This window comes from Pithys albifrons, chromosome 7 (genome assembly GCF_047495875.1).
Source record: "Pithys albifrons albifrons isolate INPA30051 chromosome 7, PitAlb_v1, whole genome shotgun sequence".
NCBI classification, from domain to species: Eukaryota; Metazoa; Chordata; class Aves; order Passeriformes; family Thamnophilidae; genus Pithys; species Pithys albifrons.
In genome coordinates this window covers 16,653,654-16,680,820 of record NC_092464.1, presented here as the reverse complement: position 1 = coordinate 16,680,820, position 27,167 = coordinate 16,653,654, and the positions used below count along the sequence as shown (strand labels likewise).

General features: G+C 39.2%; 1 protein-coding gene across 3 annotated transcripts in view; it reads left to right on the top strand.

Moving 5' to 3' along the window:
• Positions 1–26,267, top strand: part of WAC (WW domain containing adaptor with coiled-coil) — a 54,899-nt gene extending 28,632 nt beyond the window's left edge. Inside the window, exons 8-14 of one of the 3 annotated variants that reach the window (XM_071560018.1) lie at positions 8,506–8,751; positions 10,738–10,860; positions 11,845–11,993; positions 14,094–14,212; positions 20,877–21,060; positions 24,127–24,254; positions 26,098–26,267. In XM_071560018.1, the coding sequence (XP_071416119.1) occupies positions 8,506–8,751; positions 10,738–10,860; positions 11,845–11,993; positions 14,094–14,212; positions 20,877–21,060; positions 24,127–24,254; positions 26,098–26,167 (1,019 nt within the window). In that variant the 3' untranslated portion in view covers positions 26,168–26,267. Of the gene's footprint in view, positions 1–8,505; positions 8,752–10,737; positions 10,861–11,844; positions 11,994–14,093; positions 14,213–20,873; positions 21,061–24,126; positions 24,255–26,097 lie in introns of all 3 variants that reach the window. The other 2 variants (XM_071560017.1, XM_071560019.1) reach the window with 2 other exon arrangements.
• The last annotated feature ends 900 nt before the right edge of the window (positions 26,268–27,167 follow it).

The following is a 27,167-nucleotide window of genomic DNA, read 5'->3' as shown; positions in this document are numbered from 1 at the left end:
GACTTGCCTGATGAGCTCAGCACGCTGAGGGCAAGAAGGGAGTAAGCAAGTACTGGGGACAGGTACTCAAAGGACTCCTGCAGATACCACCACAGTGTGACTGTGGCACAGCAGGGATGTGGGTCTGTCAGTGCCAAGCGCTCTTCATCCAAAAGGGGCTTGCTAGACAGTCCAAGGGTTACTTTTTCACCCCCCTGCGTTAAATGCAGTAGGCTCAGGGTTGCCTTTGAGAGTATCAGTCACCCGTGGATCAGCTGTTTGCTTCGGAGCAAGGGTCCTTGTCATAAGGGGCAGAGATGGGTGATGAAAAGATTCAGCATCATGTCTATATCCTGCCTCAAACCTTGAGAAGCTGAGCATGTCTAGGCTGTAACTGAAGAACATTGTGGCACAACTGCTGAAAATGATCTGTTGTTACTTTTTCCTAAAAGGATTGCTTGGCCATGGTATTAAAAATTCCCACTGCTTGGAAACACCACACCACAGTATTTCCGTTCTGACTTGACATGGTGTTTCTACTTCAGATACCTCTTCTCAAAACTTGCAAAAAAGATGCACCTGTGTTATACAGATTCTTGTCCTAGGAAATACTGACTGGTAACTTGGAATTCTTTCCTTTCTGTCCAAAAGACGGGATTGTGGGTCACACTCCCACCTGAGTAGGTTATGAATAGAAAGTTCTTCCCTAATCATTGTGGCCTTCAAAAATTATTTTCCTTATAAACAAGTTTCTTCCTGCTCCACTTTAAAGTTAAACCAATTAATAATTCTTCACATTAACTTAATCTGCACATCTAATTGTGTTTCTTTTTGCCCTCTGATTACTTTGTTCCCTCCTTTTTTTCTTTTTTTTTTTGATGACTTTATTTCTTGCTCTTTTTTTTCCTGTGGTTAAAGTTGGTGGTCCAGAAAGCTGTTTAGTTCTATCATACAGTTCTGTATGTAGGCTGCTTCTAACAAGCTTGTTTGCATGGTTGTCAGAAAGTATAATACTGTATTTTCACGTTGTTTCAGCAAAGTGAATGGATTGTTTTAAAAGTTTTCTTAAAAGCTCCAGACCTTAAAACTGTAATGTGCATAGCTTATAAAAGACAAACTGGTGAAAAGTAGTGTTTTTAAAATAAAACGCCCATAATTTTAAAAATAATCTGGTTTTTTGTTTGTTTTATTCAGAGGAAGAGATGAAACAGATTTTAGTTAATGAAGTTTTTAATACTTCAAAAGATTGCAGCAGGCTATGTTCTACTTTTAGTTTTCATTTCATTTTTTTATTATTTAGAAAGCTTTCTTGGGACTTTCATGCTAATAGCTGAAATTTTAGGTGAGGTTGAAGAGTCATTTGCACAGCATTTTTATAGAAATTAGTGTTGACAATGAGGAGGCTGCAGACTTTCCCTCTTCACTTCTTCAGTCATCGTGTAAGACCTTTGCAGGCCTTGCAGCATAGTCATAGTCCTTACTTTGTGAAAGTTTTTTTGTAGGACGTGGACTAAAATTGCATTTTCTGTTGGTAGAATTCCGGTTGGAGGTTCAAAATCAGTTTGATTGACGCATAATGATTCCGATTAGGTTTACGAGTGACTGCCATATAATCCTTATTTTGCAACAATAATGTAGATAGCTTGTTAATGAGCATGAATTGATGTTGACACAAGTGTAGGAACCAGTGCACTAGAGTTGTAAAACTGTAAGACTTAGATTTATGAAGATACTTAACTTTACTCAGCATGGTGTGTTCATCCTGACTGTGCTTCATGATTTTGAGGCTTCAAGTGCACTTAAGAACTACAGGACTGTATAATTAATAAGCATTTCTTAAAAAAACCCTAATGTTTTAGAAACTAGAAAATAGTGTTTAGATGTTAGAAAGTGTACTTAATTTTGTGGCAAAATGTACAGTGAAACAGTCTCAAAGCAGATCAGAAAAGGGGAATTAGGAAGGAAAAGGAGGGAGTGAGGAATTTTTGCTTCTCTTTATGGAAAAAGTGGGGAAAATGCACACACACCAATGGATGATGTCTGATGATTTTGATCAGGCAGACATTTAATCTTGAGAAGTTTAGACTAATTATGTTCCCTTCTAAAAGCAAAACTTGAAAGCTCTGTATAGCATCATAAATTAAAACAGTTTTAACCTTTGTAGTCATATAAAAATTCATGTGAAAATATTTAGGGGCTTGTTTTGTTGGCAGGATTTCTAGGATTTAGTGCTGTGAAATTAAACATCCAGCCTGGAACCATGAAGAAAGATAGATTGGTTTAAATTACTGTAAAGGAACTTGTGATTAGACACAGCTAATCAGTAGTCTGTATTTTTAGCATGTTTGTTTCCATCACAAAGGAGTTTCCCAGTTGTCGAGAAGAAAAGGTAAAGATTACAGGTTGAGATACGAATTTACTGGAAACAGCAATGAAACAAGAAATGAACAGTAACAACAACAATTTTAATTAAAGGCAAAGAGAGGCAAACAATTCACACATGAAAAAAGCTCATTACACATGAACCTGCAATATGGGAACTGCTGCCATGGTACCATGACTGGAAAAAGTGACAGCATACAGTGGCAGTGTCATTCAGCAAGCAATATTGTACAATTCAACATTACAGACTATTCTTACCCAGAAATCTGATCCCCTTGTGTTTCCCTGTCCCTCTGCATTACCCACCAAGTACACCCAGGTCCTTGAGCAAAAGCAATCCCGTGGGTGGGTTTGCCTTTGCTTGAAGCAAGACTAATTTGAACTTTCTTCCCTTCCTCATATCCACCGTGTGAACTTTATCCTCTTCTACAGTATGTGGAGGTTTTGATTGGGCAGGGCCAGGTTGATTGGTAGAGCCTCTAGTGTTAACTAACCAGGTGGCCTTCCCTAAATGTGATCTCAGTGTTGGAAGGTTCCACCACCTCTTGCATGCAGTGTGGTTTTTAAAAGTCCATTGTACTGTTCAGTTTTTCCAGAGGCTGTTGTGTGATAGAGAACACAATATACCCACTCACTGCTGTGCTCTCTGGCCCTGGTGCCTGTGAGGCAGTTTTTGAAATGAGTCCTGTTGTCCTGCTCAGTTCTTTCTGGGGTGCTGTGTCACCACAGGATTTGTTTTTCAGAGGGCAAGGTGGTGTTCCAGGCCATGACATGGGGCACAGGATACATCCTGTGCCATCCAGTGGGTGTTTGCACCATTGTCAGCACGAAATGCGCTTTCCTTGGCCAGTTTGTGGCAGTGTGATGTAATCAGTCTGCAGGTCTCCCCTGTTTACATTTCGACCATCATTCACCAGCCACAGAGGCTCTACCTGCTTGGCCTGATTGATTCCAGCACAGTTATGGATGACCTGGGAGATAAAGGCCATGCTCAAGTCCACTTCTTGTTTGCTTGCCCATCTGTATGTTCCGTCCCTTCCCTAATGATGTGAGGTGCTATGTGCCCATGGAGCCAGAAATAACTCTCCCTTGTGTTGCCAGTCCAGATCTACCCGAGACACTTTAATCTTGGTAGCCCATACGCTTGTCTGTTGTTGTGATGTTCTCAGTAGCCCAGCTCTTGGGTACACATGCTTGTATGTGACGTACTTTGCAGCCAACTTCTCTACCCAGGCAGCCATGTCTAGCCACAGTTCAGCAGTCGAGGTGGATTTATCTCTGCTCTGCCACTTGGTCTTTTTCCATGGGTCTGGCCACCCCTACAGAGCATTTTCTACCATCCATGAGTGAGTGGAGAGGTAGAACTCTGGCTATCCCTCTCGTTCAGCAGTACCTAAAGCTACCTGGACGGCTTCCAGCTCTGCAACCTGTCTTGATACACCTTGTTCTCTGGGTGATGGAGGTTTCCCATTGGAGCTCACTGTGTGATGAGCAATACCCACTTGCTCTGTGTAGCATCAATGCCACCATGTGTGGAAGGGGCTTTCCCTTCGAACATCCAGCCCAGTGCTGGCAGTCAGCAGGATCTCACTGGCTGATGGCTGAAATCTTTTCGTATAGCTATCAGCTCACCTGGGGATAGGGATTGAGTGATTGCCTCTTCCTCCTGTTCTGAGGGCCCTACTTTCTCTTCATCCCTCACTAAGCAAACTGATTTGTTCTTGGATTTCTTCTTCTGTAGAGGAGTGGCTGATACTGACTGGCACGAGTTGTTTGTCCAGTTTGGCTGCAGTTTGAGTGGCCACAGTGCCTGTTGGTCTGTATTCCCCCTCCTACCCTTGAGGATGCTGTTTGCTGTGGAACTGTGTCCAACAGAGTAGCCATGGCCCAGCACACTGCAGTAAGTTGCTGCTCCTGGGAGTTGGCACAGCATTCTCCTTGCAAATATTCTGCTACTTCAGCAGGATCCTGTAGTTGTTCAGAGGTGAACTTCTAAACCATTGGAGCAGAAAATTTCCCCAAAACCTGGCCCATTTTCTCCCACCTTCCATGGCACTGGTGAACATCCATCCTCATGGCAGATCTCTGAATGACCTGCATAGAATTCTCTCTCCTGACTCTAAACATGGTGTGGGCCATGCTGAGGACTTATAGCAGACATGGCAACAAGACCATGCTTTCCTTTCCTTAACATCCAGAGGAAATTCAGAGTTCTCAAAAGCTGTTGTAACAGGCCTGAAGGAGGAAGAGAGACCGAAAAGCCGGGGAAAATCATCCTCCTCTGTTCCTGCACAGACTGGGATGATTATTAATGGGGGCTCACAGCGGTAGTGGCTGAGGTAAGCAACACTCAACACAATCCCAAATGACCCTCGTTACCCTTGATGTTACCATGTCATAAACTGATATCCCACAGTACGGCAACAAAGCAATCCTGATCCCTCTGCCTGCTCTACAAAGGGACATCATGATGGGCACAGAGTACGTGTATGGGAATATACACAGGGTGAGGTACCACAGCCATGTGAGCAGACTGAGCAACATTGTGACCAGAGCCTCTGTACCTAATACAACAAATGCTTAGATGGGATTTGTTTCCACCTGCTCTGGTCGTATCTGTTATTTCAACCCTTAGTGCCCCACAGCTGGGTACCAAATAAGGCTGTTGTGGTTTAGGAATGGCATTCCCCAATTTAGCGTTCCCACTGCAACACTCCAAACCATGCGCTGTGTGCTCACTGCCCCCTCCCTGGTGGCAGGCTGGGGAAGTGAATAGGAGGCACAAAAGGTAAAGATTACAGTCGAGATAAGAGCAACTTACTGGAAACAATGAAATAAGAAACGAACAGTAACAGCAACAATATTAATAAAAGGGTGTACAACACAAGAGAAGAAAAGGTCACTGCTGTGGGAACCACAATACTCAAACTGCTGCCACACTGTCCTGGTTGGAAAAAGACTCCCTTCTCCCCAACAATGGCCTGAGGTGGTATGGAATAACTATCCCTCCTGGCCACTGCAAAACTCTGTTAACTCTATCCTGGCTGAAACCAGGACAGCTACTTAATACAAAAAAAGATATGCTTGTATTTCCACAAATATTTTTTCAGGGTTTTGTTTTGCAGAAACAGCTTTACATCTTTATTTCACTGCGAATAACTTACATGACTCAATTTGTGTAGTGTAGTGGTGCTCTGAACTGTCATTGTACTCTGCATCCTCTATGATGGTAAATAATAGAATTATAATGGGATATATGTGTAGATAGTCCTGATAATAGGGGTGTATTTTTTCATAATACTTAGTTTGTTGGGTTTGTGTTGTAAAGCATTTCAAAAGATTGGAACGTTAGTGTGAAGACACTGTCCCTGTTTTGCATCTTTAGCTGTTTTTCTGGGTGATTGTAAAAAAATACCTTTCACAGATATATTTTAACACATACTTAAAATATCTACAGTAATACAGCTGTGGAATAGTGTCTCCATACAGCACCGTGTTGTCTTAATGTAATTCAGTGTACATTTTTATAGCATAGAAACTCACCTAAGCTGGAGTACTTCTACAGACCTTGTGTAATTCCGTAATTTTGAGTGTCATGTTTTGAGTTCTGTTATTCAAGAAATGGGTTTCAGGTTTGAGTTTGCCTTTGATTCAGTATATTTTCTGTTCAGAGCTGCAGCGTGGGTGAAAAACACTTCCAGCTGTTTGGTGTTGGTGTGGTTTGAGAGTCAGATATTGCTTATGTGAATTAATAACATAGTAGTGAGTTGCTTCTTTACTTAAAATTACTCAGTGTTTACTGTGAAGGCAAGCCTAACTACATTGAGTATCTTTTTAATTTAGTGCTGGCAGTTGCTCAGCACTTGTTTGTTTATTTGTTTTGCAGTGAGGGTGTTTTGGGGCTTTTTTTATTTGGTTTTTTTTTGTAAAGTTCTCAAAACTGTCGGGTAGGAGACTTGTCTGTATAAGTATTAATGTGCCCCGTTGTGCTTATTTCCCTTGCTTTTGTCTGCCAGTGTATCCTGTCCTTATTTGAACTATGACCGGTCTGAGTTCAATTTAAACTCAACATGTTTTTTGTTTAGTGTGATAAGATTCATGTTTGTTAGTTGTGTCTTCACCTGCAGTTGTCTTAACGTTTACTTTGAACACTGTAACGTAAGATTTTATATTCAGTAGCTTATAACAAAGACTTTCACTAATGACTTACTGTTTTAATAGTGGCTAATACCTGATCAGCTGTCCCAGTTCATATGTTACTGAAAACTATGCAGAAATTTTTTAACTGCCTTTTTCCCCCCTCCATCTTCAGTGTTTGTAACGCTTTTGTCCCTTTGTACATTGTTCTTAGGAAAGCTCTTAGCCAAATGACCAGGTGCCTTTATAGTTACAGTTCAACCAACCCCTTGCCCTGAAGAGCTTGTAACTAGATAAGGCCACATCTTTTTCAGAAGTTTACGTGAAACTTCAGAATATGTGTTTGTGCCCTGGCTGTTGCATCCTTGCAAACTGTCAAATTTGGATTCCTCAGCATTTTCTTTCTGGTTCAGATTTCTCAGTTACTTACCTGGAGTAGTTGTCACCGTTATAAACTATTTAAACTGTAACTGTATGGAAGCAGAAGTCCCCTTTCTTTTCACTGAGATTTCTAATCTCATTGGATTTACATATTGATACTCACTTGAGTAATTTTTTATTTGGTTTTTGAGGGCTCTTCTCCAAATTAGTCTTGTGAGTTGCAATTAAAGTTACTGGAAAGCAAAAGCTGTTAGAAATTTTGTAACTTTTTTTTCATATGTAGTAAAACAAAACAAGATTTTTTGACTTCTTTATTAGTAAAATCAGCATCTTCTTACCTTGACCATCTCTCCAACCAAAAAAAGACAAACAAAAAAACTCCCAAACAAAACAAAAAAAAAAAAACAAAACAAAAACCAAACCACAAGCACACCTTTAAAGTAAAATAATTTCCCAGCCAGTTATTTTGGGATTTTTGCCTGAAATATGGAATATCCAGGTAGAGACCTCTGCCCATTTTGAGGTGGGTTTAAAATCCAGGTCTTCAATATTATGGAAAAATGTCCTGCGAGAGATCTTGGATCCACAGCTTTATGCTCTGCATCCGGCTTGTTTGGTCCTATAGAGGCATCAGTTTTGACTGAATTTGGGAGCAGAGATCTCTGAGCGTTTGATGAGGGTGAGAGAAGAGGAAGCCAAGATTGAAGTGTAGTGGACCAGGCTTCTTAAAGGAAGGATATTTGAAGTCACTAATTGTACACCTGTAGTGAGTTGAAATACTTTTCACTGCAGAAATTTCTAACAGTACTGGAATGAAGGAGCAGCTCTCATGTTAACTGGAAGTCAAATTTAAATAATTAAGTAACTTTTATTAATCAGAACAAATTGCCATACAGTACAGTTGAATTTAAATTGTATGTATTTCTGTGGATAATAAGTGGTGGTATTTGCTAAAATGATATTAATAAAAGAAAGGATATAGGTCTTGATGCTTCAGGAGAAGCTGACAAATTAATAATTAATTATGGGAAGATACATTTTTAGATATTTTTCCACTCTGCTGGGGGTGTTAACAGCACTTTTCTTTACATTCCCAGTACAGCTCATTTTCCTGTCTAAATCCTCAGCAATGTAGCTGTATTTTGTATGATAAACTTAAGCCTTTATTTTGCAGCTTCCTGTAGTCTGGTCTCTTAACAAATGAAGCACGGCTTGTATCCTCCCATCAAGTTTGGCATAGGAGCTTATGTGAAGTCCATGACTTAAAAAGTTTTTGTTCACAATATATTTTCCAAAGAAATACTGAAATCATAAGTAAAAATGTAGAATATGAAAAAATGCACAGTAAAAGAAAAGATTGCTAAGGAATTTTTGTCTTGCATTTGTCCTGAAAGCTAGGCGGAAAAATGTCCCATTTTTCATACAGTATCTTAGAGTGGAAAAGTTGTGTGTGTGCATTCCTAGTAATTATTAGGGTCAATAGAGTAAATAGCACTACATATCAAATATCTTCAGATTTTTTCTATTAATGTTGTGGGGTTTTTTTCTTGTAACGAATGTTGTACTAGTGAGAAGTTGTGAGGTTATATTGGGGAAAATGAAAAGTGCTGTCTGTCTTCTGTTCAGAGTCTGCATCTGTGGACAAGTCTGTATCCCATTCTTGCACAACTCCTTCTACATCTTCTGCTTCTGGACTGAATCCAACTTCTGCGCCTGCTTCATCTGCTCCTACAGTTCCTGTTTCACCTGTCCCACAATCACCAATTCCTCCATTACTTCAGGACCCAAACCTCCTTCGACAGCTTCTGCCTGCTCTGCAAGCCACCTTGCAGCTTAATAATTCTAGTGTAGATATATCCAAAATCAATGAAGGTAAGGACACTTTAAAGTTGATGTAATCTCTCATTTACACACTCTAGTATATTATTGGGTACCAAGCTGTACTAAGTGAAGGCCTTATTTTAATTGAAAAGTGAATAAATGAATCCCTAGATAAAGTGGGGATTGGTTTTGTTTGGTTTTTCTTTTTCTGTTAAACCTTTTTAACATTTAAATTTTTCAGTGTAATAAATGTTCTGATGTACATGAGCGGCCTAATTGAGACGGGTGACTGAATCGCTGTATCAGCATTTGTCTGTTGCACAAAATTGCATTAAAGCTCTTTGTCCTTTTGTTTCGTGCACTGTTCTTTGTGTTCTGTAGTTTGTGCTGCTGTTGTATTAATGTGTGTTTGCAAATACTGAAATTTCTAGGGATTCTTTAATCTTGTTGTCTAACAACTTTTTTCTTCAGCGTAACAAGTTGGTCTCTGAATAAAGTTAGTGTGTCAGTAGCTGTGCCAGCAGGTTAAATTCTGTGCAGGTAGTCAGTGTATCCCTTCGATTTTTGTCACTGTGGCCTAGTCTATTAGAAAACAGTTTATCACTCAGCTGTAATGCCTTTTGCTGCAAGTACAGGTAGAAGAGTTGATGCATTTTGAATTCAGTTCTATCCAATGTGTCTGCGTATGGCAGGTTACTGAGGAAGCAGGTGGTGTGGGATTTTTTGTTTGCTTCTTTGAACGTCTTGTGCATGGATCACTGAAAAAGGAGGCAAAACATTTACATGTAGAGCCCAGAGTGAAGTAACTTTCTGAAAGTGCAAACCATGACAGTCAAAATATGTCCAAAATATGCTGTACATTGCAGTTATTTATAAGAAAAAGCTGTCAGTTGCTTCCTTTTAATCTGCAAATACTCTGGCTTCATTCAGTACTAATAGGGGTGATTAGGTTACTGTTGTTTGTTCTTTTATCTGTGCAGGACGAAACTTTTAAAATTGTACTGCACCAAGTTGGACTAAAAGGACTGTCATGGTTGTTTATGTTGAAAAAAAAAAGGTCCAGTCAAGACTCCAGTTTTGTTTTATTAGAGAGCTGCCAAGTGAAATTTTTAGTAATTTTTTCTTGCTCTATCTGAGCAGCAGCTGTGTCTGTCTTGGAACAAGAGTGTTTAGAGTTGTTCTGGTGGGATGAGGGCCTGTCTGGGTCCGTGTGGGCAGAGTGACCTCACCTTGCACAGCAGGGCTGAGCACGTGATTCAGAGTTACTCTGTGCTTGTACTGGTGAGTCAGTTTTTTCAGGTTTGTGCATGGGTGGAATGTATGTTCAGGAAGTATCCCACAGAGCCTGTAGATCCTTTTGGAAGGATTAGTTCAGAAGCTCAGAGTTAGTTCAGAGTCTCATTGGCTCACACAGTAAGATCCTGTGTAAGATTCCTGTGTAATGCAGTTTTAAAATAATTAAAACTGGTTGATTTTTTTACTGGATGGGAACAACGTGGGACAGCTAAACACAGAACAGATAAGGTTTTTTGTTTGGTTTTTGGTTTGTGTCTATTTTTTAAAGAAGAAACAGATTTTTAACTGGAAAGATCGGGGTTTTCCCCTTGAGCAGAAAGTCTGCCCCCCATCTCTTTTGCTGGGTTTAAGTGGTACTGCTTTTTGCTTTTTTAAAGATTATTGTAGTGTAAAAATTGTCCACACACATTCTGCTTACGGTAGCCAATTGAACAAATGTTCTCTTGATGTTTACAAGAATTATTATTGATCCATAGGGTCAAGCTGAAGAATTTAAGTTATTTTTTAAAAGATTTTTTTTGAGTGTGTGTCTCAAAAATCAAACTACTAAATAAAGGACTTGCTTGACATTCCAAGTCAACTTGAATTCAAGTAATTGAAAAATAGTTCAGGTGGATCTTTGCTCATTGTGGATATGGGAACAAAATCTGAAAGAAAAGGTGGTTTAAATGTAATTAGCCAATTTGAACAGTTTAAAGTGATGTTCTAGAATTGTCAGTAAAACAGAACATTTGTTTTCAGTTCTAACAGCAGCTGTGACACAAGCCTCTCTGCAGTCTATACTCCATAAAATTCTTACTGCTGGACCATCTGCTTTCAATATCACCTCCTTAATTTCTCAAGCTGCACAACTGTCTACACAAGGTACTCAGAGTCTTCTTTTCACTTACATCAAATTGTATGTTGCATTTTAAAAAGGCTGATACAATTAGAATTTGTAGAAGCTCTCTCATATCTTTGGTCACCCGGTGCTGGAGGATGTTGAATGGCTGCTTTTTTCCAGAGATAGGTTAAAAAATTGTTACCTGGGGAGCAGGAAGCTGACACCCAACTAAGTAAATAGGCTTCTCTGTCTCTCCTTTGGGATTTCTTTGTACGTTAACTAACTCTATATGAGTAATGTGAAACCTGCGCAAGACCCTCTCAATTTTTTCTGAGCCTTAATTGGATGTTATTTAATATTCAGTTGAAACACAACCTCTTCCTTGGTTGAACACCCTTCTTGTATTCCTGTGCAACTGTGACACTTGGGGGAGGCCTTAAATGCTTGAAAGAAAGTTTGCTCTGCCTGGTGAGGGATTTTTTTATTGCTTCTAGGCAAGATATTCTTTCAAAATATCTTCAGTATGTTCTGGTCTGTAACTTAATAAAGCTAGAAACTTAAACCAAACCAATAAATGCAGTCATCTTATTGAGTAGGTAATTAGTATTACACCAGTGCTAATTTCTAACCTTGGGTGGGGGAACTGTTGTTAGGTGCCTAGAATGGGTGAACAGGTTTCTAGATAAACTGTTCATACATTCTTTCAGTTAAATCAAGTTGAGTTCCCTAAAATAGGAGTTGCAAATGAAACTGATTCAATGTCTTCATATGTAAAAAAGCATTGCCTAATAGTTTCATCTTTCCCCCTCCCCTGAAGTTTTAGAAGTGGAATTTGTGCAAACACAATTCTTTAGCTAGGATTGTTGAACATTGGATTGTTCCTGTTGTTCACCCCGCAGCCATGTCAAGGTGAACATCTTTGTAAATTATCTAATACAGCATAGTCCAAAATACCAGAAGAAAATCTAATTCACGTTTAATATAGGATATGGTTTTATTGAAAACATTTCTTTTTTCCTTTACAGCTCAGCCATCTAATCAGTCTCCAATGTCTTTAACATCTGATGCCTCATCACCAAGATCATACGTATCTCCCAGGATAAGCACGCCCCAGACTAACACTGTTCCACTTAAACCTTTGATGACTACGCCACCAGTATCATCCCAGCAAAAGGTAAGATCCTTTTCATTTTTGCCATACTATAGTAAGAAATCATTGTCCGTAATATTAAGTATTGCTCCTGTATATCCATTGCTAGCTGTTGTATGTAGGATGATAAAATACCTATGGTGTCTTTCCCAAAAGAAACAAGTGACTGGAAGTAACTACTGAACTGTATTTTGTCAGAGCAGCTCCAGCATGAAATTCTAGTACACTTTTCTTTTCCTGAAAAAATTCTTGTGCTGGCTTCAGGTGCATCAGTACTTTAGTGGAAATTAAAACATATTTCAAAGGCAACAGCTGATAGAATTCTCTAGACTTCAGCCAATAAAAGGTTTTTAGAATGGGAGAGAAATTCTTGGGGAAGTTGACTTGACGTAGTCTCAAATTTGGTTTAGAAATGTTATTGGTGTTTACAAATCAATAACATGATGTCCCTTTCTCTTCCTATCCCCTCACTCCCATTCATTCAGAATTCCTTAACTGAGTCAGTGACTGGGAAACATTAACTGAAGCTAACGTGTAATAGCTCCTAAGGTTCCTCCTAAAAAGCGTAACTCACAGATCCCAGTTTTTCTTTACAGTCCATTTTCTTTATTTTTACCAGCCAAGGAGCTCGTTACTTTTCCAGTGTGGATCCGCAAGGTGATTTTATTATCTCTAATGGACTTTCCTTTTGAAATTATTCCTTCTATTTGAACAGCCTCAATAGTCGATATCTGCTCACAGGCTGAGCAAAATTCAGGCATTAATAGCAAAGCTCTTTATGTCATACATTTCATAAAGGTACTTGGGTTGTCTGTTTTCATAAATCAGCTTACAAACTGTGAGTATTTTAGTCCCCTCAACAACAGAGTAATCATACAATAATCCTGCTCTTTCTTTCTAGAACTATGGCCTTTTCATGTGCTATTCAGACTTTTTTTTGTATGTGTCTATTAATTTAAGAGCCAGAAAGAACACACTGATGATAATTTTAAAGTGACTTTTATAGACGTATAACTAGGTTTGGATTTACATTAAGATTCTAAGTGTATTTAAATAAATCCAGATATGTCTTAAGTTTACTTCAGCAGATACTGTCTGGCTTGCTGTGGTCTGTTTCACAGGAGTCTGTTTCTGAACCTGAGAGAGTTTCTAGAGTTTAGGTGACCACTAGCTAGTAATCTACACCTACTTGATGTCAGCAAATGCCAAACAGGCTGCATGATTTGTCTTTTCTTTATGAATCTCTAGGACACATTTTTTCTTTGCTCCCTCCCTCTCAAAATTGTTAGCTTGGTTTTTGCAGAATGGGAGATAAATTATGAAGCTGATCCTCTCTTGTACTTATTTTAAATTGACTGAGGTATGTATGCAAAGCATTGGGCTAAAACAAGTATGTTCAACTTCATTTACTGTAATTTAGACTTTAGTATATCCTCAAACTTCTCATCCTGTTGTAGTTCAGAAATGCACAGAAAAAAGACTTGTCTCACTGCTACTGTCTCAGTATCCTGTACTGAGTGCATTCTACAGGAAAAGCAAGAAGGTACTGGTGACTGTGGTTTTAGTCATTCGTGAGATTAGAGCTTACAGAACAGGTAATGGAGGAGTAGCAGACTGATAAATACGCTTTAGGTTTTCTTTTCCATTTCTGATAGAGATGTTATAATATGGTTGTGGCATAACTCTGCACTTGACACTGTGTAATGTATTTTCAAGTGGGAAACTCTTAAATTTTTAAGTGAAAATTTTTGTTTGGGTAATGAACTTGTGAGGTTGAAAATGAGCTCATATTGAAGGTACAATCAAAAGTGATACTGAGTTGAATCATTTTACCTAATAAACTTGCAATATGTTGACATGTTAGATGGTCTAAATTTGCTTCTGTTATGTCTGTAGGTACCTGCTCTTTCTATTTTAGTAAAAAAAGCTCTCTATTACAGCTGTGGAACTAGAGATGATTTTTTTAAGAAAACACCTCAAGAAGAGAATAAAAATTCTGTCAACAAAGGACCTTGTATAAAAATACTCCCACCAGTGCCATAACTTGTAATTTCCATGGTTTTCTCTGGTTCTTACCCTTGCTCTTTCCTTTGGAGGAAATCTAATGAAGTTTTGAACTTTCAGGTTGCTACTCCAGGTGTTAAACAAGGACCAGCTCCCCAGGCAGCACCTCAGCAGCCAGTAATAGCTGACAAGCAGGCAGGTCATGAACCTGCCTCTCCACGAAATCTTCAGCGTTCAAGGTATGTTGAAAACTTCTCTGTTCTGTCCTCAATTTTTTCTCTGGATCCAATCTGTGCTGTATATGTTGCAGTTAGTAGACTCTCCTTTGGTCTGTTTACTGAACATGTAATTTAACTCTGCTGCAACTAAGAGGATGCAGCTAAATATCTTTGTTAGAGAGGTATTGTGGGAGGGTCTTCATTTTGGGGCAACCACGAGAGTTCCATTAACAGAAGCAAAATAGAATTCATATTCACGCCCTGTCACTGGAGTTGAAGTTGAGTTATTCCTTATACTGTGATTTCTTGATTTTGGAGTTTTTGTTTCTCTGTGCAGCTATGGAATTAAATGCTGTAATTCCATGTGATTTTCTTAGTGTTAGATGTTTTTAGTGTCTTGCTGTAGTGTAGTTTGATTTTTAAATTAGTATGAATTTTTGTCAGGTGATTTTTCTGCCTCAGTGAAAAACATTAAAAATTAAGTAAGTTCCTCAAATACTTTTCCTTGGCCAGACTTATTTGTCAACATTGCAGCCTATTCAGATGTTGGATGATAGATATGTTTAACCATTGATTTACAATACTCTGTATCTTGTTTGAATTTTTTCTGTTGGGAGATGGACTCTCCATAGTGTTGGATGCTGTGTATTTTGTCATACTGTTCCAGGGGCTGTAAACAAAGATCTGCCATAAGATGATAGTCTAGAACTGTGGGAGGAGGTGGTTGCAAGTTGACTTTTTTAGAAGTTCTGTAAATCTACAAGGTGTTGCACTTCAAAGCTGGATTTTAAGAGTGGTTGAATAAGGTGTGCAGTATGGTATTAAAAAAGCAAACTAACAAACAATCAGTGCTCTTTCATTGTCAGCATACCTGAAGCTACACAGTGGTGCTTTCCAAATCTTTAAATAGTGAGGTCCTTTTATCTGCCTTTCTGGGACTAACAAAGGGGGCCTTTGTGTGTCACCGGTGCACTAATTTATTGTTAGCTTTTCAAATCTTTGTTGGTTTTGGCTGTTTTTGTGGGGAGAAGGGGATTGGTTTGTGATTTTTGGGATGATGGGTTTTTCTTTGTTTGGCATTCATATTCCAGTAAGTGGCTTTACTGGAGACCCTGTGATTTGATCAGTTTGAAGGCAGAACTGGGAGCAAGTCAGCAGTTCTTCAGTTTTTAATGTTGACTATTTTGCAGACACTTGATTCTAGTCTTTGTCAGGTTACAAACCTAAAACGCATTTATTTCTTTGAGGTGAGTAAAGACAAATTGCACCAGCTCCAGTCTCTGGTAATTATGGATGGTGCTGTTTAAATCTTTTTGAGTTACAGTAGCAAAAATAAAATTACACTTTGCAGCAAGCTAAACCTTTTTTATCAGGAGTGGTGAAGTTTAGAGGTACAGCTCCCAGTCAGACCCTTTTGTTCTTTGCTCGTCACTCTTTCCCAGTAGGAAATGTTCCTAAGAAAGATGGTCCTATTCTTGTACCCATTCAGCATGGCCTGGAGCCTGAGTGAGTTGATATTGGTGGGCATTTGGGCTGCTGATCCATACCCCTCTCCCTTTGGCTTACAGGGCTTTCTACTCTGGCATAACCCTTACTCACAGGGAGTGCCTTTAGGGACTTGCTTGCCCTTTGCAAACCATTGCTCTGTTTGGCACAAGCATTTTGTTGGAGAGAGCTGAGTTTATCCCAGCAGCTGTTCTGCTGCAGCAGAGGCTGTGCAGGGCCACCCCCAGCCCATGCTGAGGGGGAGACAGCGCAGGAGGCACTGCAGGCCAGTGTGAGAGATACTGTGACCACCTTAGTCCTATATCCTGTATCTCTCAAATTAATACACGTTTGTGAGTGGTGTATTGTGAGCTCAGGTGTTTCAGTTTGCTTTGGAAGCACTTCATTTGCAAAAAGTGGAAATTTAAGGAACTGGGTGGCTTGGAAAAACTTGTGCTACTGCTACTTTCTTCTCTTGAGTGCAGTGGAGTTGAATGAAAGTGGACTGGCTCAGATGTAGGTTACTTATCTGTGTCCAGGCGGTATTTCTGAATTGGTGTAGAACAGATTATTCCTTTGTAGGTGAAAGCAGTCAGTTGGATTGGGGACGGCTCTTGATGGCCTATGTAATTTACTTTCATAGGAGTGAACAATTAGTTAGCAACCTGAACTGTGGATAGATGGTCCAAAATCATTTTGGCTCTGTGAGTTAATTAGGTTGCATTTTTCTTCACCTTAAATAGAGATTAATTGTGCAGAAGTTAATTACAACTACATTCCTGTTGCTCTTAGTATTATTCAAATTTTGAAGTGAATGGAGGTAAAATTATTTTTTAACTTGTTGGGGAGGAAACAATGTCTAAGAAATACCTGAATAACTACTACTAACTTGCAAGTTGTGAACATTTCAGCCATATAAGTTAGGAAATTAACACAATGCAGGCATACAGTGAGTCTGTCTGTTAGAGATTATTCCAAAGACGTGCTATGAATTATGGCTCCTGTAAAATTGAAATTGAATGTTTCTATAATTATTAGTTTCATCAGGTTGGTAGTTTTTTTGTTTCCTGAAAGGATTGAGAACACTTTACCTTGGAAGAGTGCTGGGAAGGGAGGTGTTTCATTCCATTTTTTGTAGATTGTAAGATTTTGTAGTTTGCAATAGTGTATTTGAAAACATCCTGTCCTCATACTCTTGTACAGATATATTTGCCTCTCTGGAGACATTCCATTACCCGTGGCATAGTGAGCCTAACTCAGCTAAGGCAGGTATTGCCTCAGTGAAGCATTCAAAAATACAGTGATAGTTTGGAGCTACCATTGCTGCATTCGTAGCTCCCCCTGCTGATAGCAGAGCAGTGTTAGGATATCTTGTGACAGTGTTTTAGTCGTAATTAAGATACAACTTTATTTTTGAGAAACCCACAGATTTATTTTCCTGAAACATTTCTGATGTATTAGAGTGATTTTTATGGGTCAAGTAGGAGTAAGAGCAGCCAGATGGATAAATGGAAAGGAGGCAAGTCATAGGGGGAACTTAAATTCTATTAGAATTAAGGAGTAAATAAGCATTGAAGGTTATTCCTGAATTCTACTTGGTTGAAAAATGTAGCATTTCTCTGCAGCATCTCTATGGTGATGGTGTATGAGTATGTAGAAACCTAGAATGATTTAGGTTGGGACTTCTAGTTATGATCTACTTAAGTCCCAGCTCAGAATAGGACTGGCAAGTTTGAACTGCTAAGGGCATTATTTAGGTGATTTTTTTTCCCCGTCTCTGAACATCTTCTAAGGTTTGACTACCTTTATGGTGATTTTTTTTGTCTTATGTCTAATTAGAATTTCCCTTTTGAAAACTTGTGTCTCTGTCTCTTGTCCTATCACTGTGCATCTCTGAGAAGAGCCTGACTGCTCTCCCCATAAGTAGTAAAAATCTGCAACAAGATTCTTCAATCCCCGTTTCCTCAGCCTTCTCTTTTCCAGATTGAATAAGCTTTTAGGTTCTCCTGTTATGGCCTGTGCTTCAGCCCCTTAGTCACCTTCTGGGTTCCTCTACCAGATTCCTTTGGTGTGGTGATGTAATTCTCGTCCGGTTTTGGGCTCCCTACGACACAGTGTGGCACATACTGTGAATCTTGTAAGCTCTGAAGAGAGGGGAGGAATTGCTTTCTTCAGCCACACTCTTGCTTATACAACCCAACATCTGCTTGGCCTGCTTTGCCACAGGGATACATTGCTGACTTGCATTTATTTTGTCACCTAGGCTCCTCAAGTCCTTTTCTGCCCACTCAACCTGTTCTTTTCCATTGGTCGTTCCAGTATTGTTACACGGCTTTATTGCACCCCTTTTTCAGGACTCTGCATTTGCCTTTTTTGAATTTGTTTCCTGTCTGCCCATTCACATACTTCTGAATAACAGCCTACCCTCCAGCAAATTGTCTGCTCCCCCCAAGCAGGTGTCATCTGCAGACTCAACAAAGGTGCACTGTGTGCCACTGTCTAGGGTTGTAATATAAAAATATTAAACACTCTTGGCCCCAGTGTTGATCAGTCACTCTTTCGATTAGTCGTCATACTGCTGACTGCAGTCTTTGAGTCCAGCAGTTCATCCAGTTTTCCCCCCATCATACACATGAAACATGGACTGGGTAAGTGAACAGCTTGGCTAGGATAATCCTATGGGAGGTGGTGGCACAGACCTTGCAGAAGTCAAGTCACTGCTTTGACCTTACCTTCTGAGCTATTTATCTCATTAGAGAAGGCAGTGAGGTTGGTCAGGTATAATATCTCCTTGGGAACTCTGTGCTGGTCTGGTTTTGTGTCTTTTAGTCTTTCATGTAGCTGGAAACCACTCCGGGAAGATTTGCTCCATAACTTACCCAGAGACTTAGGGTCAGGTCAGCTGGCCTGTAGTTCCCCAGGTTGTTGTCCTTCTGCTTCCTGAGGATGATTTTAATGTTTGGAACCTTTAATGCTGCTCCACGGTGATGCAGTAGCTGAGTTCTACTGGCCAGCTCCCTGATTGCTCTTGGGTACATACTGTGTGGTTCATGGGTGTGTGTCCTCTTGGATTAACTGCTCCTTAACTTACTCCTCTGCTGTAGGTAATACTTTGCTCTCAGTGACTGCTGATGTTCTTGGGCATGTAGGAGGTCCAAGGGCAAGACCATACCCATAAAAACCCAGACTAAAAGTTGCACAGTCCTTGTCTTTTTCATGTACTTTTCCTCTAGATCATCTAGAAGGGCAAACCACACCTGTTCCTGAACCTTTCACTTGCCCTAGATTTACAGCCCTTGTTGCCCTTCACCTTCCTGGCTACTTTCAGCTCCAGCTTAAAAATCTAAATGCTGTTTATTCCTAATCAACTGAACATTTCTACACTTAAGGGTTTGTACTGTAAGTGGCAATGAAATTTGAGCCAATTACTGAAGAGGACACAGAATACAAAACCAAAGAACACTTTTTTTTACACAGTACATCATAGGGACGTAACTTTTACAACTTCTGCTGCCTGCAATCGAGGGAAATTTAACAAAGTGCCTGCCAGAATTTTTCTGCATGGATTTTTTGTTTCATATTCTAAGCTTTAAAAAAAACAAATTTGAGGATGCTGGAAAGAATGAGGTTAAAGTCTTTGATGCTGCAGACCAGTGTGTTGTACCTAATTGCATAGAATCAGAATGGTTGGGCTTGTAAAGGACCTTAAAGATCATCTAGATCCACCAGCCCTGCCCTTGGGCAGGGGCATTTTCACTAGACCAGATTGTGCAGGGCCCCATCCAGCCTGACCTTGAACAATTCCAGGGATGGGACATCCACAGCTTCCCTGGGCAACCTGTTCAGTGCCTCACCACCGTTCCAGTAGACAGTTCCTTCCTAGTATCTAATCTAAATCCCCCACACCCTGTCACTACATGCCCTTGTGAAAAGTCTCTCTCCCAGCTTTCTTGCACGCCCCCTTTAGTGTACAGAAAGGTGCTGTAATGTCTCCTCGGAGCCTTCGCTAGCCCAGACTGAACAGCCTCAACTCCCTGAGCCTATTTTCATAGGAGAAGTGCTCCAGCCTCTGATCAGCTTGATGTGTCTCATCTGGTCTTTCTCCAACAGGTCGATGTCAGACAGCCAATTTATTGGCTGTTTGTAATTCTTAAGGCTGTAATTAGTCACAAGTGCAAGTTGATGACAATAAATATCTGGGCATTGGACTATAAAGTTGGATTCTGTCAGGATGTTTGCAGTCCTCAAGGGAGTAGGTTAGGTGATGAATCAAGAGTCTGTTGAAATTTGGTTTTCCTTCATAATACTTTCTTGTTGTTGCCTGCGAGTGACACAGAGTTTTAAGAAATAGACTGAAATTATTCCCTGTGTTGAACAGCTGCTGCCAGTTGGAAGGTTGTTAGAAGTTATGTCTAGGTACTTAACAATGAGTACTGCTATTTCTCAGTATTGTATAGCCAAAGAACATGGTAACTGTGGGGTACCATCATTGTTATGGTATGTTCCAGTAAAGCAGTCAGGTTGATGGGTGTAAACATACTGCTGTTGTGGTACTTCTGTTCTCCTGAGCGCATTAAGGATGCACAGTGTAGCAAAACCATCTAGGTATTTGTGCTTTGGCACTAGTAGTAAGTGGTGATATTCCTCAAATCCCATATGACTGTATTTTTACATCAGGACATCAGGGTTTGTTCTTAATGATGATTATGACACTTGGCAATACTCTGTTGCATAAACCTGTTTGACTCCCATCTGAGACAAAATTACTGAAAATCTTAGGTTTGTAGCTATTTGAAGGAAGAACATACAAGTATATTCTCTGTCCAACACTGAATTGTAGTCACAGCTTACATCTCTTGAATGACTATTGGAGTTAAGTAACAAACACAAAACCCCAACAAACAAAAAACCAAAAAAACAAAACAAAACAACCAAACCAACCAACCAAACAAAAACCCCAAAACCAAAAAACCCCACAAAAACAAACCCCTGTTCAATTGTAGCACTCAAAGAGTTCCCATAAAAGCAAGAGGTTAGTTGAAATGGCACAGATTTGGTCTACCAGAAGTATTTATTTGTGGTTTGAGTGCTTTATATATTTTTGTGCCTGGAAGCAATGAATTTTCAGTGTTTGTTTCTCTCTAGCTTCACAGATGTTTTTAAATGCTCACTTTTTTTAAAATATTCTTTCTTCTAGTAGTCAAAGAAGTCCATCACCAGGTCCAAATCATACCTCTAGCAGTAGTGCATCAAACTCAACACCTGCACCACAGAATCCGTCTGTACGCCCCACCTGTTCATTAACACCTACACTAGCAGCACACTTCAATGAAAACCTTATAAAGCATGTTCAAGGCTGGCCTGCAGACCATGCAGAAAAGCAGGTGAGTACAGTTGTTCTTTGTTCCCTGTCAGAGTGCATAATGTGTAGCTTAAATACTGGTTTTCTTAACTCAGGTTGCTTTTTCTAGGAATTAAAAGTATTTAAAAGAAAAAACCCTCATGCTTGTCCTTAGCCAGAAAAGAAGAGAGGGAAGAAAAAACCCTCATGCTTGTCCTTAGCCAGAAGAGAGGGAAGAGAGATTAGGCCAGGCTACAGGTTTTACATGTGATTGCCATTCAGCATTTTCAGTCCTGCTTAAAGTTCCTGTGCTTTTGAATTGCAACAGATTTTTTTAATAATGATATTTTCATTATATGAAAAATGTTATGAATTAGTTGACAGAGTTAAACTATTTGAAACTACTCCACAGTTTGAGTTACTGAGTTGTCAGCTGTGCACAGTGAAAAAGGAACTCTGCCTTGTTTATTGTACCCAAATTTTAAGATGATGTGTAGGACTCAGACTGAATTTGGATTTTTTTTACATAATGAGAAATACAGTAGAATTGCCATCCATATTTTATATCAAACTGCATGAAACCTGTCCTGTTGTTGTAATATGGGGAAAATGGATGCATGTCAGCAGCTTGGAATGTATTACTCAAAGGAACCATCTTGATTATTGAATCTAGTTCAAGTCCTTTCACAGGCAGCCCTGTCTGATGGAGTCTGTTTGGGATGTTAATCTTCCCTAGCCCAGTTTACTTTGGTCTTTTGAAGAGTGGTTCCCTGCTGGCATAAGCCTGTGCTGGAGACTTTTGGGTAGTAACTTACAAGATGACTCTTAAAAGCACAGTCTATACTGATAGATACCCTGTTAGGGATTCTTATTTCTTTTTATTATTTCTTTTAAATATTAGGACATACCAGCATGTACTGAGTCAAAGCACTGAGGTGCTGTTGTGGAGTGCATTTAAGGAAATGGTGCAGCACAGGCACTTCTCTCTGTGGTCTTGGCCCATAGTTTTAAAAATAGTATTTTCACTGTGTACTGAATTCACATGTATCTTAATACAGAAATAGATTCACATAGTGCATAGGTTTTTGAGGGTTCTTTCCCTTACTGGTAATAAAGAGATCAAAAAATTCAGCTAATGGTAGACAGTCATGTACTCAGTTGGATACTTTTACCTTTGTGCCAAGTGTTACGTGCTGTATTGTCCTGTCTGCCATTTCAGATGATTTCACATGACAGTGTTGTTTATAGACCAGTTTTGAATAGTAACACTTAGAGCAATAATTGAGATATTTGATACAGAAGAAAAAGTGAATGAAAGTATAAGTGCAGTACATAGTGAAGAAGATGAGATAGATCAAACTGGAGAGACTAAAATATGCAGTGCCTTGTTTTCTTTAGGTAGGTGCCAGGTGCATAGTGTAAATTGAAATTAGGGTATAAGAGAACATGCCATGGTAAACTAAAAAAAAATAAGTAAATAAATTAGATGAGCCAGGACAAGGTATGTGCTAGAGCAGTCAGACTTGAAGAAATGTGCTGTGCAGTAATTAGTAGCTAAAACAATTTTTGAACCACTAGCAGTTACCTTGCATAATTCATAAAAAGAGCAACTAATATGGAAAACTGAAAAACAATCCAGTAACTGGAGTTATTCAGGGAAGACATGTGAAATGATACCCTACTGGAGACCAGGGTACTCCTGAGTGTTAACACAGGCAGGAAAAGAAAACTTGGAATGTAGGGAATTAGAAGACAAAGGGCTGCTTTGGATTGGAGAAATGCCAGAAGCTGATGGAGACCTGGAGACACTATTTTTGGGAAGGAAAAATCAAGTATACACATACTTAAGCAGATCTGTGGATGAATCCCTGTAGGCAGCTAAGCACCACAGAGCTGCTTGCTCACTCTCCCCCAGTAGGACAGGGGAGACAACTGGAAAGGTAAAGGTGTGAGAACTCATGAGTTGAGGTACAGACAGCTTGATGAGTCAAAGAGGGTGGGAGAAAGTGGTGCAAAAGCTGTTGCTTAACACCAGCCAGCCAATGCCCAGCCAGTCCCCTGGAATACTGCCCTTCAGTTTTACTGCTGAGTATGACATTGTATGGTATGGAATATCCCTGTGTTCAGCTGTCCCAGTTTTGTTCCTTGCCTGCCTATTCTTCACCCACAGCCTGGGTGGACAGGGGGTCAGAGAGAGAAAGGGAAAAACCCGTGATGCTGTGTAGGCTCTGTTCAGAAGTAGCTAAAACATTGGTGTGTTACCAACACTGGTTTGGTCACAAATCCAAAACATGAAGAAAATGAACTCCATCCCAGCCAGACCCAGTACAGCAGAAAATAACATTGCTAAACAGTAATGCTGCTGGCAAGGCTGTATTTGAAAGAATTTTTTTTGCCATGTACCACTTGCAAGAAGTTCTCTTTCCTTACTGCAGTGTAATACAGAGGGCCTCAGAGTAGTTAGACTGATTTTCTTGGTGCTGTTGAGTTCTCTGGAGCCATATCCAGTTCAGTGGGAAGACATAGAGAAATAAATAAAAATTGATGATAGGTCATGCCCTCTAAATTTACACTTCTGTTTATCTCCAGCTAACTGTGTGGGAGTATTAAAATAATGGAGTTTGTCTGGAAGAAAACACCTGAAGAGGGTTGCAAAGCTTTTTTTTTCATGTATAAGGTAGCTGCAAAGAAGAAGGCATTCAGTTATTTTTGTCATTAGGGCTTAATTTAGATGGGATATTTAAGTTTGCCATTGATATAATGGATGGAGACTATTAACTACTTTGAACAAATTACTTTGGAAACTCAGAGCCCTGTCACATACTGTCTTTCAAGATGGTCAGGTAAATATTCGTTAGCATCAAGAAAATCTAAACTGTCCTTGCCTTAGCATAGGCCTGGGTTAGACAGTTTCTGGGCATCTAGTGTTGTTCATTTCTGGTTCTGTATGGGCTTTTATAGAGAATTCAATGTGCTTCTAATTCAGTACTCCCTTTTGAAGTTAGTGCTTTGTTGTTCCAAGACACACTCATCCAGCAATCCTCTGGCTACAGCCAGTTGTTTCCAATGCATAATTCAAAATCCTAACCTTTATATGTGACCATTGCAGGCATCAAGGTTACGTGAGGAAGCCCATAACATGGGAAGTGTCCATATGTCAGAAATTTGTACTGAATTAAAGAATTTAAGGTCTTTAGTTCGAGTATGTGAAATTCAAGCAACTTTGCGTGAGCAAAGGTAAGCGTGTACTCCGTTTATCATCAGGTAAATAGGTGGTAATAGAACTCTCGTTGTTGCGTTGCTTTGCACCAGTCCTGTTTACTGGTGACTTTGTAAGTGTGCTGGTACTTGCCAGATGTGCAAGCTGACTACCCTGTGTACATTCTACCTGTTTCCCGCACAGACACCTCCCAGCCTCTAGTGGATAGAACCAGATATGCAACTTCTGTATCTATTTCCACTTGGATAGAAAAGTGTCTTTGCAGATACCTTAGTGCATTACAAAAAACCTGACCAACTCACAGTATTTCAGCATGCTTCTAGAATATCTGCCTGTACAGGATGCACAGATCACACAGAATGCACATCAGCACAGTTTATGCTGGTCTGAAACACTAAAGGTTACAAGACATTTGTCAGGCGTAAAGCTGGAGCAGGTTTGAACATGTGTAATTTGTATCATAAGCTAAGGAAAAAATAATGTTTGCTTATATGAAAGTAGACTTTGCTTCTGAAGTCACTAACAGCAGGTGTGTTATCTATCACTGAAGTGATACACAACCACGCTGTTAAAGACTATTGTGCAAGACTGAAAACTTTAGTCTTACAATACATGCTCAAACTTTTTACCAGAAGTCATGATCCTGATTCTACTTTCACACTCAGTTTCCTGAGTGATGTTATGCAAGCTATTAAGTCTCACTGCAGTTTGAACACAGTGATTCTGATTTACTGTCTGAAGCCACCATAGTAGCACTGCATGATGTTTACATAGGTATCTTTATCCTAGAAGCTCTTGCATTTTGGCAGTTAGTAAAACAATCCTTTAGTCAGAAGTAAGCTATGATATATTTGTGAATCTTTCCTGATAAAGAATTGAAAATATCGATTCTTTCTGAAGTTTTATTTCAAAACTTCACTACATAAATTGCATTTTCTGTAGTGTTTTCAATGAACTGCTTGGTTTCCTACAGGTTTAATTTCCTAAGGTGTCTTTTCTATCTCTGAGTGAGCGTTTGATCTGAAATAACAAGTTAAATGTCATTGTTAGCTCACTAAATAGCATCTCGTTTCTTGTACACTGTGTCCTTAAGCTGTCAATGGAGAATGATTATTATGACTTTGAATCTGTGGTAACATTTATCTTTTATTTTTGCTGCAGTCCCAAAGATGTGGAATACACGGCATAAGTAACAAGTTGATGGGGGGAGGCTTTTGCAAAGGATGGGGTTATCAGAGCCAGTATATTTGAATGATAATATTTCTGAACTTTCACACAGAAGAGAACTATTTAAATTTCTTCTATGAAGGAACTTCAGCTCTAGGCAAAGCAAATACATTGTTTTAACCATAACTGAGAGAATGTGGAAAGGCACTTTTCATTGACTGCTATATTTTATATGCCTATACCTTTAAGTTAAATGGCATTTTTTCAGTGTGTATATCTTAATAATTTTTCACCTACTTTTTGGTAGAAAATGCATTTTTACTGAACTGGGCTCCGCTTTGAAAACTGTTCCACAAAAATCTGCTGAATTGGATGCTTTTTCTGCATTGATTAAAGCTGCTTCAGACTTTATAGAATATTTATATGGGACTTAAAAGTCATCATGAAATAGAGCAACTTAGTTAATTGTTTGAACTAGGGTATCAAACACACCAGTTCTCTGTGCATCTCTGTACAGTGTTTTTAGATTATTGAACAGATTTGAAATTAACTTAATATTTGATTTTTTTAATGGAGCTATGGAACTTGATATCTTTCACTGAAACTGTGTACAAGAAGTACTTGTGTAGATGCTTATTCAGTATATCTGCAGAATAAAAATGTTTATACTAATTTATTTCTTTTCTCTTGCAGGATACTATTTTTGAGGCAACAAATTAAAGAACTTGAAAAGCTAAAGAATCAGAATTCCTTCATGGTGTGAAAAGTTGTAAACAATTGCACATGATTTTGAGTACAGGAACTATTAAACTGATGCCCAGTCTTAACACTTTTGAGCTGCATTTGAGTAGACTTTGGACCGTTGAGCTGGGCAGAAAAAAAAGTTGACATGGGGAAGGGGACAGGAGGGAGTCAAATTCAGGGGAAAGATACAAGAATGATTTGTAAAACCCTTGAAATGTAGATTTCTTGTAGATGTATTCTTCACGTTGTAAATATATTTTGTAGAGTGAAGCCATGGGAAGCCATGTGTATCAGAGCTTAGACATCCAAAACTAATCAATGCTGAGGTGGCTAAATACCTAGCCTCTTACATGTAAACCTGTCTGCAAAATTAGCTTTCTTTTTTTTTTTTGGTTGTTTGTTGTTTTTGTTGTTTTTTGTTTTGGTTTTTTTTTTTAGTTAATTTATCGTTCAAAGATCTTTCGTTTCCTAAAATTCAATGCAAGCGCCAGGCGATCTGTGTCTAAGGCTGCAACAGTTTGGGCAATGTACAAAATACCACGAAACAACTGTTTCCACACTTGCACCGAATCGAGAGCAGTGCTTCTCCATTTCTGTTTTACAGAGAAATGTTTTTCATCTTCTGTGTTCCATTTCCCCGTGAAATCCTAAATCTGATTTTATCAGCTTTTTAATGCTTCTAATTTTCTCTTTTCTTAAGGCACTGTTGCTATGGCACTTTTTCTATAATCTTTTCATTCCTGTGTACAGTAGCTTAAAATTGCAGTGATTGAGCATAACCCACTTGTTTGTATAAATTATTGAAACGTATTTCCATTTGCACCCTGTAAGAATGGACTTATAGTACTGCTGGGCATGTGTGCTGAAAGTACATTACTTGCTCAAATATAAGGAAATAGCCCAATGAACATGTTAACATGGTTGTGGGAGGGGAAAGAGGAAAAAAAAAGCTAGTCAGATGTGAATTGTATCTGTTGTAATAAACATGTTAAGCAAAGAAACACTGGTTTTCATTTCCT